Source organism: Synchiropus splendidus, chromosome 13 (genome assembly GCF_027744825.2).
Source record: "Synchiropus splendidus isolate RoL2022-P1 chromosome 13, RoL_Sspl_1.0, whole genome shotgun sequence".
NCBI lineage: Eukaryota > Metazoa > Chordata > Actinopteri > Syngnathiformes > Callionymidae > Synchiropus > Synchiropus splendidus.
In genome coordinates this window covers 708,743-725,249 of record NC_071346.1, presented here as the reverse complement: position 1 = coordinate 725,249, position 16,507 = coordinate 708,743, and the positions used below count along the sequence as shown (strand labels likewise).

At 54.7% G+C, this 16,507-nt stretch overlaps 1 protein-coding gene and 2 long non-coding RNA genes across 3 annotated transcripts in view; all 3 read right to left on the bottom strand.

Moving 5' to 3' along the window:
* The window catches only part of asic1c (acid-sensing (proton-gated) ion channel 1c), a 47,967-nt gene extending 40,810 nt beyond the window's left edge, over positions 1 to 7,157 (bottom strand). The window contains exon 1 of the mRNA XM_053884353.1: positions 5,976 to 7,157. Coding sequence (XP_053740328.1) covers positions 5,976 to 6,530 — 555 coding nt within the window. The 5' untranslated portion in view covers positions 6,531 to 7,157. The remainder of the gene's footprint in view (positions 1 to 5,975) is intronic.
* A 5,557-nt stretch (positions 7,158 to 12,714) lies between these two features.
* On the bottom strand, positions 12,715 to 14,606 carry LOC128769902 (uncharacterized). The gene is made up of 3 exons (XR_008416433.1): positions 14,466 to 14,606; positions 14,258 to 14,397; positions 12,715 to 12,811 (listed from the first exon to the last, which is right to left on the bottom strand). It is a non-coding gene; the product is annotated as an uncharacterized LOC128769902 (long non-coding RNA).
* A 188-nt stretch (positions 14,607 to 14,794) lies between these two features.
* Positions 14,795 to 16,288, bottom strand: LOC128769903 (uncharacterized). Its single transcript, XR_008416434.1, has 3 exons — positions 15,597 to 16,288; positions 15,376 to 15,518; positions 14,795 to 14,975 (listed from the first exon to the last, which is right to left on the bottom strand). It is a non-coding gene; the product is annotated as an uncharacterized LOC128769903 (long non-coding RNA).
* Positions 16,289 to 16,507: the final 219 nt, after the last annotated feature.

The following is a 16,507-nucleotide window of genomic DNA, read 5'->3' as shown; positions in this document are numbered from 1 at the left end:
CTGCCCAGACACTGCTGACGCCCTCCGCTCTCACCACAGCAGAATAAGCAACGGAGGCACCTGCGTCTGCGGCGCCGAGCCGAGGCCCGGGACAGCGACAGGCACCGCACCGCTGAAGAGCCACTTTGATCTCTGCTGACTCTGAAGCTGAAGCAGTCTTCTGACACTGGCAACAGGTGTCCCAGGGCAGAGCGCGACAGAGGCATGATCCAGGTGACTCTCTCACCAGATGAGCATGACTCAGCAGCTGGGAGAGTTGACTTATCGTGAGCTGCAGTGGAGACGTCTGCATCTGCATGAGTCACTGATTTAGTCCACAGATTTAGTCAGGAGGGAACAAGTCGGCCGTGATGAGAGCGACAGACAACCACCGCAGCAGACGGAGCTGGAGGCCGCCAGAGGAGCTGCTCACCTGAGGTTCCACCCTCAGAGACGGCGTGAAGCCAGGCAGCACTGGACGGCAGACCTGGGCAGCACGGGACCCGGGGGCCGCCTGCGCACGACAGTTACGTGGCCCTCAGGAGGGAGACGAGAAAGAATTGCACTTTAAACTCAGAACTGACTGAAGCTCTCTGTGACTTCACGTTGTCTTTCCACACTCGACCCTGAGAGTGATGACTACATGACAGAAATCCACTGCATACTGTCCACGGCATTTCATGAGGTATATCTGAAGTAATATAGACAGACCCAAGGCACTTGCCTTTTCTCTCGTGACAGCTACACCTCATCTCTACTGGGCATCTGAGCCACTTCAGACGACAGGCGTCTGTCTGACCCGTCCTCACGTCCTGCTTTGGGCCGGCCACGTCATGTCATGTGACCCAGCCCAGGTTTAAGCCCCCAGCAGTTCAGTATTGTGTTGACACCGCTGACACTTGCTGTGGATCACAAGCCAGCAAAGCCTTCTCTTCTCATCCCAAACATCTGAGGACCACAGGACAAGAGTCCTCTGGAGTCACTGCAGGCCCGGCCAGTGTTTCTGAGGGCTGAACGTGGCCTGACGACAGAGCAGCAGCGGCGGCTTCACAGATGACTGCCATGGCAACAGACCGGCCCAGGGGACGGAGCGAGCAGATTTCATTTCATTTCACACAGAAACAAGTCAACAGAAGCATCAAGTGGAACATCTTCAGACAGGAAGTCTCCAGAAACACGGCTGGCGCACACACACGCAGCGGAGTCCAATCCTGGAGCAGACTCCCACCGTCAGCAGGAGAAGACCCCAGACGCCGTTCTCTCTCCATGAGAAGACCTCTAATGTTCCCGAGTGACGCGCCGCGCGGCGCCACCTACAGGACGCTGCGTTGCTGCTGGACTGATCCTGATCTGGGAAGCAAAGGCCACGCAACTTTGCCTTCAGCTTCTCTGATGAAATGAGTCGGAGAGAGACGGACACAGCAGGTGGAGGCAGGAGACGCCAGCCGGAGACGGTGCAGCAGATCATGGCCTCCGTCTCCAGCAGTGAGCAGAGGAAGACCCCGCCCCACATGTGCAGACAGACCGCTGAACCTCTGGCAGCGGAGACACGGCCCTGCTTCCACAACATGGATCATGGAGCTACACAGAGTGTGTGAAGAGACGGAGGGAAGGACGTGGCAGTGGCTTTCCTGGGTGATGTCGGGTGCTGAAGAGACACACTGTCATCACTTCACATCCAACAGCTTCCACAGCAGCAGCAGCAGCAGCAGCCCAAACCTGTGGGAGCTGTGGAGAATATCAAGTGGCCGAGCTGAGGCCGAGTCACAGCTCAGCACGAGGCTGAGGAGAGAGTGGACAACCTGCGTGTTATTCACTTCACAGATCAAGCATTCCAACCTGAAGAAGGTGTGCCCCCCCGCTCACCCCTCACCCGGCCTGGGGCCCCGCGCAGCCCCTGATCAAAGAGGTTCACCCTCCTCGCAGCATCAGTGACTGACCTGGGGGAGGTCCTCCTGGTTCAAACAGGTTTAAAGCCCAGGCAACTGTCAGAGACTCTGAGCAGAGCTGCTGTTTCTGAGGCTATGAGACGGATCCATCAGCCCTCACACGCGAGGTGTTCAGGAGATTCACTGCCACACAGCAGCAGCTTCCCAACAGCAGAGCAGAGTTTCTGCTCCTCCATCTGTATTATAGCAGGACAACAAACATCCTGATGAAACACCCACCTGCTCCCTGCCGTCCTCAGACTACAACAAGAGTGCAGCAGTGAAGGATTTATTCTCCCTGACACTCCACACTGCACCCACCAGAAGATCCCACAGACCATCACGGCTCACCACGACCAGTCCAACCGGTGCGGTGGATCTGCGGAGTGAGAAGAGGAAGCCGCTCTGCAGCTCTCAGCGCCACTCGGTATCTAATAAACACGGTGAACATGAGCAGAATCCATTTGCGTAGCGACATTTTCATCTGCGCGGCTGTACTTTAATGGAAAAGGCAGCCATGCAGAGCCAGAGGAGGCTGTGGTGACGGCAGCATCTGTGAGGATCAGGCGCCGGCGACAGGCGGGGACCTGACTGTTGCATTAACCTTTGCTGGGATGATGAATGTTGGAGATTATTCCACTGCCGAAAGTTACATTCTCACACATTTGCTACTGGGACGCACTGAAGTACCCCTGCGCTGCAAACATCGTCATGGCAACGGAAAAGCCATTTCCACAGTGATGACGTGTGTGTGTGTCCTGTCCAAGGTGTCCACCATCTCACAGCCCGAGTCAGTGGACACGCTCTGCACCAGTCAGGCTCCATTTCCAGCTCTGACTCCTGAGTCAAGCCGGTGGTTAGCTGAGGGTTCTTCCCTCCTTCACGAGTCGCCTCATAATGACAAGGTTATGAGCAGGAAAGAATGATAGAATGAACAACATTTGCCGGGTCCAAGTCAAATATTGACTTGTATGAGGAGGAATGCAGATGGGACCTGACTCAGGAGAGCAGCAGGCCTCAGTGGAGATTATTCTGATGATGGATGGGAAGCAGTTGGCAGCCACTAACAAGTGCATGTGGGGACCGTAACCCAGCTGGACACCATGATAAACAGCCTCAGACGGAGAGTGCGAAGAGAGCTCAAGCTTGTTGGGACCAGTGGACGAAGCTCCTCCACTTCACTTTGGCTGCTTCCCAGTTCAAGTCAAGTCCACCGTGGTCATGCTCTTCATGTTCGGCCGCTCTAAGTTTGTCTCCAAACATCTCCATCAAACCTCGGGGTCTTGACTCCGCAGCACAGGTCAGGACAGGTCTCATGCTCACACCAGTCAGATGGTTCACTGCAGACTCAACAGTCACAGCAGGACAGAAGAAACCATCGTGGTCTTCAGTGCGGTCCACAGCAGACATGAGATGTCAGTCTGGACCACCTCATGCTATGAGGACGTCCCTCGCTAGTGGGGAGGTGGGTTCTGAACACTCGGGCCCTTCAGAACATTCGGGGCCTTCAGTGAGCGGATGTCCTCCCCGTGACCTTCAGGGCTCCAGTCATCACGACAGACCTGATGCTGGGGGGTTCTCAGTTCCACACAGCTCTCTCTTCAGGTCACCTTTTCTCTCCCATAACTTCATCCAACACTAAGCTGGTGTCAGGCCTCTGTCTGCCTCAACTGCGGCTCAAAACCTGTGCATGTGGCACACGTGTCTCCAGAGGAAGCTGGCGCTCAGCCAAGAACAGAGTCTGCAAAAAGAATTCTTAAAATCCAGAGGAAATGAGTGCCATTTGTCTTTCGAAGCTCCACTGGCTGAGGACGCCCTGTGTGAGCCGTGGCGCGGGTTAAACCCGGGGGGAGCAAGCCGCAGCTCACCTGCCACTTTGAGAAAGTGGTTCATCACCTGCGTCTCTTCATCTGGCAGGATATAAAACAAGAGTTCAAGTGAATAAGAACCAGGCTGATGCCGCCGCGCTGCTTCATGCATAATGAGAGGCCACGTCACTATGTTCTACTTTCATCAAAAATATGAAGTATCCCGACATGTGAGCGTATCGATGTCTCCTCACACCTCTACAAGTGAAGACAGAAGCATGTAGACAACACGAGATAAAGTGCTCGTCCTCAGCAGGTCGGGTGAGAACCTGGATAGTCTTCAGCCTTTCATGAAGGACAGGAGGAGCTGCAGAAGATCTCCTTCGCTTGACGAAGAATCACTCTGAGGTAGATTTGAAGATCCGAGGCTCCAAACCTCAGTCCAGCCAGAGGCCCTCAAACAAGTTCCGCTGCAGCAAGTGAATCCATCACTGACTGACGGGCCAATGCAAGTTAAAAAAACAGCTTCTTTTCATTTCCGTCTCGCAAACGCCCCACGTGACTGGGCTCCGCAGGCGTTTGCCTCGGAGGCAGCGGCAACAACAACAACAACAGGCGTCCTTCATCCATTAGGATGCAAAGCATTCCCAACGATTCGCAGCCCAACTGCATCATGAGCCATTAATGGGATTCTTCCCTCATTTATTCAAGGTCAGCGCGGCCCAAGTCCTTTGCATTGTAAATCCTGCTCTCGACACATCGCTGTGGAATCTCAATCACTGAAAAGTTGCAGGAAAATGCTGCTCAATGGCCCGTGAATAATGATCACCAGTGTGTGTGTGTGTGTCCTTCTAAAGCTGGTCCCCACAAGTTTAACTCTGAATTTGGTGAAAACTTCAAAATAACTGGGTTCCAGTCTGGTCCTGCTTCAGGTGAGCCATGTGTTTTGGAAGGTTAGGTTTAGAGGGAGAGGCTGGGGAAAGGGTGATGGCCAGGAGAGCTCCCCACAAAACATAAAAAGATCGACTCGTCATGATACTTTTCCAGTGACGACTAAACATGACCAATATTTGAGGCGTGTGTATGTAACTACGGTGCTATGAAGCCAGAACTACAACACGAGAAGGAGGTTCTTGTCTGTCTGTCTGTTGATAAAGGCACTTCAGTACCAGGACTGACATATTCAGGAGTGAAGGGTGAGAGGGGAGGGACATCCTGGAAAGGCTGTCACAGGCCACATCTGGACAGACAACCGCTCACACACACTAGCAGCCAGAGCCTGGGTGGACCAGTCCCCAGCAAACCTGCTGGAAGGTACTGATCCCACTCATCATACTGCAGTACCCGGAGTAACCCCACGCCAACACCTCTCTCAGGCAGTACCCCGTCTGGCCTGCAGGTGGAGGGGCCCCTGCATCAGCTGCATGGTGAGGACAGGACTGGACCATCGAACCTCTGAGCAAACACAGCGCAGGAGACTCTCAGATGACTGAGATCCTGCAGAGAAGGCTGCACATCATCAGTCACATGACCAACCTGTCAGTGCAGAGCAGACGGTAGATCAGGGGCCACGTGGATCCAACCCGGGGACGCATTAGAGAAAAGACAGGGAACCACGAGGACTCTCAACCTTCAGTGAGTCAGTTCTCAATAATCCGAGCCAAACTGCACGTGCTGAGATGAAAGCACGCGTGAACCTTCTGAAATACCTGCAGAGTTTCTCAGTCGAGGCGCTCGGCCGGTGCTTCTGGGTCGAGGCAAATCCCTCACACTACACTGAGACCAAGGCTCAGACCTGCTTCTAGTTTCTGTTCAGATCCAAGACCCTGTTCTGACTTCAGCTGTGGTGCAAACGTCCAAAAACAGCAATGACCCTCATTCACAACACAAGAGTAGAGACGACCTGTGGCCACCTGAGCCTCTGACATTGACTCCTCCACAGGTCCAACGTGTCTCCAAACAAGGGCCTTTTCTGGACTTCATTTCAGCCTCAGTGTCCAGGAGGAGGCATCGCTGGGTGCTGACCTTGGATCCACCATTTACCAATGTTCTGTCAGGAAGCACCAGAAGAGAAGACAGCTCAGCCACCGCTGTCTGTAACCCCGTTCATGTAAACATGTGGAGATGACTCATGAGTGGAGCAGCTGCAGGTGCTGAGCACAGAGCTCCTCAGCAGAAGTGACCGGGAGCACGTGTCACATCCGACTCACACCTGAGGCAAGAGGAGCGCTCACGCCGCGCACGTGGTGACGATACTCACTGTGGTGAAGTTGACTGGGAAACACTCCTCTCCTCGAAAGGTGCACTGGAGCAGCATCTCGCCGATGTCATGACCCGTGCGGTTGTAGAAGTCCGTCATGTTGAAGAGTTTGGGCTTGAAGTTGTGGAAGTTGGCCTTGTCCTTGAGGGCGGCCAGGACCTCGGGCTCGGCCAGGTGAGGGTTGGCGATCTGGTAGTTGTTGTTGAGCAGTGCCAGCAGCTCGCCCACGTGGTACAGGTCGTTGCGGGTGATTTTGGAGAAGCGGAACTCGTTGAGGTTACAGAAGGTGACGGCAGGGAAGGTGAGGTTGGTGGCCGCCACCTCGTCCAGCTTGGTGACGTGGGGGTACTCCAGGTAGTAGGACACGCGATCCATACACACCAGCATCAGCAGGCTGAGCGAGCCCAGGAAGGACAGAGTCCAGAGGAAGCGGCGGAAAGTCATGTGGCCGTAGGCGAAGATGTGACTCATGCCGTGGAGGGTGGAGATGTTGGCGAACGCCTGCAGGTTGGACGGCCTGACGCTCTCGATGCTGTCCTCGGAGCTGCCCTTCATGGCTGCAGATGTGGGGACCTTCAGGTCAGAGGCTCTGCTTAGCAACAGTGGGACCAGCTGCCGCTCTGGATCCCGCACGCCGCCGTCTCGCGCTCAGGACGTGGAGAGCGTCAGAGCAAAGGGATGCTTCACGCGGCGGCTCAGGCTCTGAGTCTGGGCTGTTTTCATCCCACCTCCTCGGCTCTTCCTCCAGCACAGGTCCCCCCTCACCTCCCTCGCCGGCGGCGCTGCGCGGACAGAAACCCCCTCTTCAGCCCAACGGCAGCAGATTCCTGAGCACCGGGGACAATGAGGCTCGAATCGTGGACGTGGAGATGAAAAGGAGCGAGTGTTGGAGAGCGGCGTCAAGCCTCAGCAGTCAATAGGAGCCTCCCGTGTGCGGCGGCGGCGCATGCCTCCACATCGGCGGGATGATGGGATGGGATGGTTTTGTGAATGGCGGTAATAAAGAGAGAATGGCTCACGGCTCCCTTGCTGCTGACAGCCTTTTTTGCTCCCCTCTTTCCTTGCAGAAATGAAAAGCAGGGGGTCAGAGACCTGGGAGCGGCTGAGTTCTGAAGGATGAGCAGCGCAGCCCCGACCGCCAGGACCGCTCAACTCGCCTGCCCGACCTCCAGCTCCAGTCCGCTTCACACACAGATTCAGATTCTGCTGTGTGGAGTCTTTCACTGGCTTTTCTCTCTCTCTCTCTCTCTCACCACTCCCCCTCTCCTTCTTGCTCGCCCTCTTTAGTAGTCAGGATCCATCCCACTGCTGCTGCTTTGCCTCAGCCTGTGCTCACAGAGGCAGTGGCTCAGTGTGCTCCCCACCAACCCTCCTCCTCCTCCTCCTCCGCAGGTGTGTCCAGAGGTGGGCAGCGCCACAGAAGCCCGCTCCATATTCCCAGCCTCGCGCTGCACCCAGGGTTGGCACCGGAGCCCCGTGTCGGCAGATGCAGAGGTTAAGAGTTCAGCACAGTTGGACAAAAAGCTTTTTATTTCCTCCCGCAGCCAACAAGATGATCACTCATGGACGACCCAGGGACACATTATCATAACAATGGCCGCGCAGCCGGGGATGTGGCCTCCAGGACTGAATCAATATTCCGCCCTAGTAACCAGGCAGGGGCCATAGCAACCGCCTCACACAAGAGTCCGGGGCTGTGCTGCGCATTCACAATGGTGACGCTCTCTCCGGGGAAAGGGATACAGATACTTGGTCACAGATTCCACAAGCTTGGAATCAAATCCACTGCAATTATCACTCAACCGCTGGAAAACCCGGTGTGGACAGGAAGCAGGGCGAGCAGAGAGGAGGCGAGGGCAGCGGCTCAGAGATGGAAGCTGAGGTCAGGGTCTGCAGGAGGTCGGCAGGATCCAGCGCGGGTCAGGGGCGGTACACAGGTGAACACCAGGGTCACCATTAGAGACAAAAAGTGCAGAGATGAGAAACTCAATGTTTCAGGTCTCTGGTAGAAGCCGCTGGTGTCTGACAGGCTGCTCTGCCAGCTTTATTTAGGGCTTCAATGGAGCCGTCTGTCTGTCTGCTGTGTCTCATGTCTTTGAACAGTTGACTTGAACTATGGAGCAGTCTGGACACAGTTCCTAGATGCTGCTGAAGACACATTAGAAACCATCAGGTGAAGAAATGATCAGAGTCTATTCTCCAGATCACGACCCAAACTGTCAGTCCTTTGTCTTGTGTGATGAAAAACCTTGTCACAATTCTCTCTCTCCTAAAATGCTTGTTTTCCATGGCCTTATTGAAGATGTCACTCAGACTTTGAGGCTTTAGAACTTGTTGACGGTCCCTGACTGATGGCGGCTCCTAGCATTAGCGCTGCCTGTGAGAGTGTGTCCTCCATCAGTGAAGCCTGATGGGGACGTGGAAGAGGACGCCGCCGCCGCCAATATCCAAGTGTTGTCACCTTGGCAGCAGGAGAGCTGCATGTGTTGATGTGAACCAAGGCAGAGGAGCGCCTCAGAGAACCTGTGAGGACCACTCCATCTCATCAAAGAAACAGGGATCCAGAGAGTCAGAGTCCACCAGTGTCATGATCAAAGGTTCACACTACCATGGTGCACCACAGTCCACCACACTCTCCACAACTGTCACACGCCGGTGTCAGCGGTCAAGCCATCACCGTCTCCTCATGTTCTCGTGTGCAGGTCCAATGGAGCGAGTGAGTCACGTGTTTATTGAATTTATCGTGAGATGCAGAATTGTCACTGTGGAGGTTGTGTTTGGCAGGATATAGTGAAAGTCACGGCCCGTCCCTAGTCACCATTGATGATACAAGTTCTACTATAGCACCTCCCACTCTCAGAGAGCAAATCAACACCGTGCCTTTAAACAGAGACTGAGCTCCCTGCGCAGTAACCTCAACACATCGGACCATAGGAAAGTCGAGAACCTTCTGCAGGAATGAGCAGCCTGGGCTCAGTGGGTTCCTCTCAAGCTCTGACTGAAGAACTTCAGGAGGAGAACATGTGGGGCTCTGATACAGACCTGAGGGCTGATGGTCGGACCTTCAGGGCCTCCTGCATCTGGACCGACCCCGGTCCCAGACCCAGCACTGCAGCTGCAGGAGAGGTCCACCTCAGGCTGCAGCAAGTGGTGGAGACCAAGTGAAGCCCGACCCAGAGACGGGAGGACGGACCTCACCATCCCGTCAACAATCACAAGCAAACATCTGCAGCACGTGACTCACACTCACATTTGGGCCAGTGGCACCAGCAAGAGCATCAAAGCTCCACTGCAGACGCTTGTGCAGGAGCCACGTCGGCTTCTGCAGACGGCATGTTGACGGTTGTTGACCTTTCACCAGTAAAGGGCTTTCAAGTGGAGGTTCGAGTGGGAGGCGCGTGGCCTGGAATCCTGATGAGCCAGGGAGGCTCTGAATTCCTGCACCAACTTCCCTCCATGAGCAGAGCGTCAGAGATGCAGGAGCCCCTGGTCTGACTAGCTAGCTAGCTAGCCACGCTCTGATCAGAAGAATCCCACTGCTCGACGGACTGCAGCAGAAACAGTCACCTTGTTACATTTTGCATCACGAGCGTTTGGAAGAGCTGAGTCCATCAACCAACCTCAGTGGAAGCTGAGATACTTCTGCGCAGCTTCATTCCTGTCGCTCTTCCAAGGTCAGAGGAGAAGTCTGGCGTCTTTGTATCTTCAACACGCAGCTCTGCTTCCTGCCCACTGCTGCTCCGGCAGAGACACAGCTCAGCTGCCCCTGACAAGTAAAGCGTGTTGACTTAATGGAAACAGCGGCGGCGTGTCATGAGAGTGAAGGACGTGCCGTGTAGAACCAGACGCCATAATTACAAGGCTTCCTCAGACCAGAAAACTCCCCTGATGCCACGTCAAGCTCAGATCATCAGTTACAGCAGAGTCCTTCTGCGAGAGGCACAAACCCTCGCAGGCTGAGACCGGACCAGCCAGTTGTCAGGAAGCAGCGAGGCGTCTTCCAGAGGGGACGACACGTGAGGCCACGTGCTCGTGTGGAGCCACAAGGGTCCCACGCCGCTCCCTCGGGTGCATCAGCAAAAGCGCAGACAGACCTGGCCTCCACCCACAAACATGCCGGTCCTGGAGCTGGCACGGAGACTGTGGTGGGGTAGGATGGTGGCACTCGCAGGTCAGAGCCCCAACAGCACACACAGCCCAGTTCAGGGTGTTCCACCTCACAAAGTCAGAATCAGAGACAACATCTTCTCACAGCCGCCCGGCCCAGACAGAAGCTACTTTGTGATGAAGACACCCTGCTGTCAATGCCACAGGACAAAGAGGAAACAAATTCACTGTGTTTGTTTGGATTTGAGCCATTCAAAACCTCTGCTTCCTGTTGACACCCAGGAAGCCATCTTGGATGACACGCTGGAGGCGAGGAGGGTCTCCCCAGTGCCAAGTCAGATGACGTGCCAGGAACTGGGAATTTACCAGGATAGATTTTTCATCCAAAATTGCAAAAACAATTGTATCAAATTACAGCAAGTCTCAAAAAGCTCAGCTTTCCACAGACAGACGGACTACAAAAATGGCCGACGATGCTCAGGTGACAGGCTCAGCCTCAGCAGCTTGAATGGAAGTGTCTGGGGGACAGGTGTGTTGTGCAGGTGAGCAGGACACATCAGTGTGTCGGGGCCCTCAGGGGCCAACCTTCCCACGACTGTCGCAGCCCGACATCAGCACCTTTCAGAGAGGCAGTTACGGGTCACGATCATGGTGGAGTCAGGCACGAAAGACTCTCAGAGACTGAGGCCAGTGTCCTGGCACTGATGGGACAATAAAGGTGAGGAGTCTGGCAGACAACAGAGAGAAGGACGGCCGTCACAGAGGAGCCAGTCACGGTGTGCGGCAGCTTCTGCTAGTGACAGCGCCGTCTTTCCTGAGCAGGCCGCATCTGCAGCAGGCGCCAGGAGCAACTCATCCTGTAAACGGCTCCCAGGTTGCTGCAGTTCAGACTGGAGGAGCGAACAAGTCCAGATGAAAGTGCTGGAGCTGAGGCAGGCACAGGACTCTGACCGCGCGCCAGCTCCCGGGACATGACAGGTGCAATGACTGTGGCGCCCAGCAGAGGGCGCCCGCGTGACGGTGCCGCTGCTTCAGCGTCAGTCGTCGCCTGGTTTGGCAGGTCTGTGATGACGTCACCAGCGGCCGACCACAGCGCAAGTGAGACACGCGGTGAGGCCGCGGCGGAACAGAGGACGGAGCGGTCCAACACCTGTGCTGGAGGAGGCTCGCGCCTCACAGGACTCAGAGGCACAACATGACCCTGCTTCACTGTGGCCCCAAACAATCATCAGCCTTTTCAACTGACGACCGCTACTGTAGGTGAAGCACTTCGACCCCTGCAGAAGAGAAATGTTGGATCTACACAGACAAGTCCAGGAAGAGTCCTGGACTTGTCAACAGATGCGGAGGAGCCGAGTCAAAGCGTCAAACCGAAGTCAATAACAGTTCTCTGCTGCCGCCTAGTGGACAAGATTTACATGTGCAGTGTTTGACAGGCAGGAACGGCCTCTACACACTGATTTCCTCTCACAGTCTAAACACACGATGAAGTCGATTGGTGACTCGGGACTGTCAGTAGGCGCGTGTACGTGCGGTTTGGCTTTATCAGTTCTGTGGAGGCCAATTCTAGGGAAAAAAAACCCTCCTTGTGAGGACATGTGCCTCAGTGAGCCGGGTCCTGAATATGAGGCTGAAGACCTCAGAAGAACCGGGTGACGTGTCACTGGGTTTCAGTTCGGCCCAGAGTCCTGGCGTGTTTACCGGCTCCGGCCTGTCACGTGACTGAGAGCCCGACAAGACGTCTTACAGGTTGAGCCTCTGAAGACGAGTTCACTTTTCAGTCCCCCGGTTTTACGGAACATTTCAGTCTCGTTATAATTACTTTAGAGATACAAACTACGCTTTAAAGGCTCCAGTAGAAAGTGGAGCAGCGGGGTCACGTGACGACGCACCACAGCGCTCCACACTTCGAAGTGACCTTTGGCTCAAACTTGTTTCCTGAGAAGAGAAATCGCGTCGATGAGACGCTAGAACGCGGCGGTTGGGTGGCGTGGTCACGTGACCAGCGAGCACAACAGCAGCGCGACGAAGCTCACGGCATCACTGTTGTCTGTCACTGTGTCATATGTTACACATTTCGTTAGGACAACGAATCAACGTCCAAACATGTGTAGCGTTTTCCTTTATTGAAGTTCCTGCAACACAGTCACGCGTCACTCGTCTGCAGGTTCATCCTTGCTAATGAGTGAGATGGAGTCCACCCGAGCAGCCTTCAGCTGTCCTTGACACGCCTGGCTAAATATCTGCGCCTATTCGCGAATCTGTGCATGCATCCAAAAAGTATTTTCATTTGACAAAATAATACAAAACGTCATAAAAATAAATAATTGAGGGGTGCCTATACTTGTGAGTCCCACACGTACAACAATTGACCACTAGATGGCGGACACGAACAAATTCACTCACACAGATGAAGCACATTAACTCTTTGAAACTTCGAACTGAACAAAGAACTATTGCGCAACAACGAACCAATGGCGCCGATAACAATCCAAGCGCCTCATCGTTGTCTCCACCTGCGACAAGCCAAACTGACTGTGAATGGTCCCTGTAGAGTCCAGACCGAGGGTTAGAGCCGCTCAGCCGTTAGCATCGCGGGCTACACAGTTGCAGGTGAGGCGCTGCCGTCTTACCTGCGCAGGTGCACTCCTCAGTTCCAGGTCACAGCTCAGCCGCGCCGGATGTGACGTCACGCTGCCTTCAGGATCCATGTTTCCATCCCTTGTTTTCTGGTAAATTAAAATGACAGGTTTTTACAACACAAACAACCCAAACAACAGGCAGCGAAGACAACCAAGATTGAGCAAATTAAAAAGAAGAAAAACTTGCATCTGAAAACATGAACTGTGAGCAGCAGAACAGCATTGAAGTCCGGAACATGTGGCAAATATTCCAGTCAATAAGAACGAGCTCGTGACTGACACATTACACAATCGGTTCCCATCAGTTCTTTCAACCAAAGAATGATGTTGGCTTTAGCACTGAGGAGCCTTCAGTTATTATTGTTATTGTCTTGTTTATATGAATGATAATAATTTGACTTCCTGAACGACATTTCTGGAAATACCTCATAGAAAACAAAACATTTTCCACCAAGAGCCAGACAACAAATATACACCATATATTCACACGGATCTCGTGGTTCTGCCGCCACTGAGGACTGAACTGGTCCGGACTGGACTGGACTGGACTGGACTGGACTTGAACTGGACCGGACCAGATGAGGACTGGACTGGACTGGACTGGACTGGACTGGACGAGACAAGGACCGGACCTCGAGGCCTCGGCTGTTTCGGTGCTCTTGCCCTGAAGTTTCCAGCAATGAGACCAAAGAGACGGTGAGAGACGTGAGCGGACGCTAATTGTGGGCTTTTCCTGTCGAAAGGCAGCCGCCGCGTTTCCCGCCGCTGATTGTTGCGTGGAGGAAGCCACTGGATGTGTTTCCAAGCCTGCTGGGTAATGGCGCCATTAGCGGGGCCACGGCGTCCGCCACGGCGGCGACTCTCCCCGCGATGATCACGGCCATTTAGCTTCTGCATCTCCGAGCCGGGCTCCTCCAGGCAGGCTGCTCCACACAGCTTATGGATGGATGCATTAGTGAGTGATGCAGCGCCGGCGCCGGGCTCCGTGTTGTTGTGTGAGAGCGCATCATTAGAAGACGTTCCACTTGGCGGGGAAGCGCGTATTAACTGCGACCGCAATGAAATGAGCTTGTGATGGATGGTTAAAGTTGCGCAGGGCTATTAGCTTGAGATATGAAGCTCTCCATTGTCATGATGAAGCAGGGGGCCGTTCGCCTGCTGATCAGAGCATCACTGAGGATTGGAGCCATACGTTACACCGAGCGGGCCCCGAGTCGGGAGAGTGCGGGGAAACTCATCCCAGGGAACAGTTTGCAGCTCTTGTTCAATGCAAGGCTCCATGAATTCAGGTCCGTCGGAAGCACGCGTGAGCGCTGGTCCAGGTCCCAAATGAGAGGCGGCGCCAAACTTGCTCCTGACTCAGCGTTTCCATGGCAACATCTGTTACCTTTCTGACAGGATTTTGAGCCTTTCCTTCAGCTGCTTCCTTCCTCCCCCAGGCTGCAGGAGGGAGGAGCCTAGCGCGGCTAGCTGAGGCGGGAGGCCAGGGACAGCCTGGATAGGCTCTGGGGCCTGGGGGGAGTGAGGACTGACCTGGACTCCGTCCACTGAGCGCCTGCCTCTTCACCTCACCGTGTTCCAGCTTTACCGTCAGGGATGGACCGCTGGTGCGTCTCATCTCCGCTGGTCAGAAGCCAGTCTGTCACACCAGCCTCAGCTTGGGACGTTGGTTTCTGCTTCAAATGAGTAAATCATTCTGTGAGAAAGTGACTCCTGTCAGGTTCTCTGCTGCGCAACTCACCCTGAAATGTTTCCCGTGTGGTCATTCACAGGTGGCTTGTATGAGCTCGGCACTCAGGGGCCACATGACTCAGCAGACTGGGGCCCCGGGCCTCGAATGTGTGGAGGAAAGTGGCTCCAGCTGGACTCAGCCCCGGGGAGCGTGTCACTGCAGAGCAGACCACTCGCCACCCCGCGCTGCTGGCGCACATTCAGTTCAGTCTCTCTCACCATAACTGTAACAGATTTGAAGTATTTTCAGTCATGTACATGAAGAGCTTACGGCAACAGTGGAGCAGCGTCTGGCCTTGCTACTGTGCAGCGTCCGGCCTCGCCGCAGGAGCGGCGTCCGGCCTCGCAGCAGTCTCCGGCCTCGCAGCAGTCTCCGGCCTCGCCGCAGGAGCAGCGTCCGGCCTCGCCGCTGTGCAGCGTGACGCGAGCGCCGCTCTAATGTCTCCTCAGGGGCCGACGAGACTGGGCCCCGCTGCCACTCTCCCGCCTTTCTCTCCACTTGTCATTAGAGTTGCCTCCGCTTCAGCGAAAGAGAGGGAAAAAGAAAAGTGGCCGCCATTTGAGAAATGAATTTATGGAAGTGTCTTTTTCCCCATTAGTAAGTGTTTAGTTCAGCGTTTTAAATAATTGCGTTACCAGGAATGATATTTAAAATACATTTGGGAGTCAATGAGGCGGGAAAGTGCCTACATGTTTTGCTGATGACACCCGGGCCATTTGGAAGACATCAAAGTAGAGAGGAGGTAGCCCAGATGCATATTACAAACTCATTAGGCCTATCATTTAAAGGGATGTACTCCAGTCGCCAAAACAATATTCCCAGTCTCTCTCTGGTAATGTGTGTTTCCAAAGTTGCAACTCTGACTCGCCCTCAGTCTAATGTGGCGTCTATTACCAGGCTGCAACATGAAGCAAATGACCTGGGCTCCCGGCAGAACAGTCATCAAGGTGAGGAGCCGCGCTCCACTCCGCCCAAATGGGCCACAACATGCAGGAGCTCCGTCGTTAGGTGGCAGGTGAGCCGTCAGGACCGTTCAGGCTTTTCCCTTGGAAAACACGCCGCCTGCGGATGAAGCGCCCTGAGATCAAGCCTCACGCCCTACATGGAGGACGAGAAGGTCCTGGACGCTGCTGAACTCACCGTGGCCTGGCTGGTCGGCTGGAGAACATCTGAAGGTCCACGAGAGTCCGGTGTTGAGGACGATGGGGCTGAGATGGTGAAGGTGTTGGATCCCAAGCCTGTGTGTGCTCAGAATAAAGAGTCCGACTCCCAGTCATGTGCCTGGGCCTGGTGAGACCAGAGCAGACCCGGTCCCCGGGATCACGTGTCACCACACACACGCCCCGGTGAAACATCGGCTGCAGAGCAAATATTTGATGCCAAGGAGAGTTTTGGTGCCAGCGTTTGTCAGACGCCGATGGCGGCGGCTTCAAGTGCTTAACTATGTGGCGAGCCTCCTCCATCAGGAGGCTGCACGTGGAGCAGAGTGACACAGAGTCGTTCAGCCTAATGTCTGCACACAGGGAGTCGTGCCGTGACAGAGAAGCCATTAAGGCTCATGAAGAGGGAAAAAAAGAAAACATGTTTCTGAGCCGAAACATTTTCTCCGCTCTGGTCCTGATCCTCCTCCACGGCCTGAGCACAACTTCATCAGATGCACGTTTGGAGGAGTTAACGCGGAGCCACATCCTGCTCTGGTCACACACGCAGTCACGGCCCACCAACCAGCAGGGGGCGCACTCGCCCCCACCTGTGTTGATCCTCCATCCACGCGCCTCTTGGTTCCAGAGGTCAGGGACACCCTGGAAAGGTCACACCCAGCAGGACAATGAAAGAAGGTCCATAGTCTGATGGGGCCACTACATCTGGGATTTGAGCACCAACCCTTCCCTTCCTTGCAGTGGGGGGTTCTGATGCTCCTCATGCCTTCAGATCTCAGCCAGAACAGTTGCTCACGAGGGAAGTTCCCTGCTGCAACCTTCATGAGTCAGCAGTCCATGCTGTCTGGACCCAACCCTGGACCTCCTCCCAGGAAGAGACGGATGGAAGCT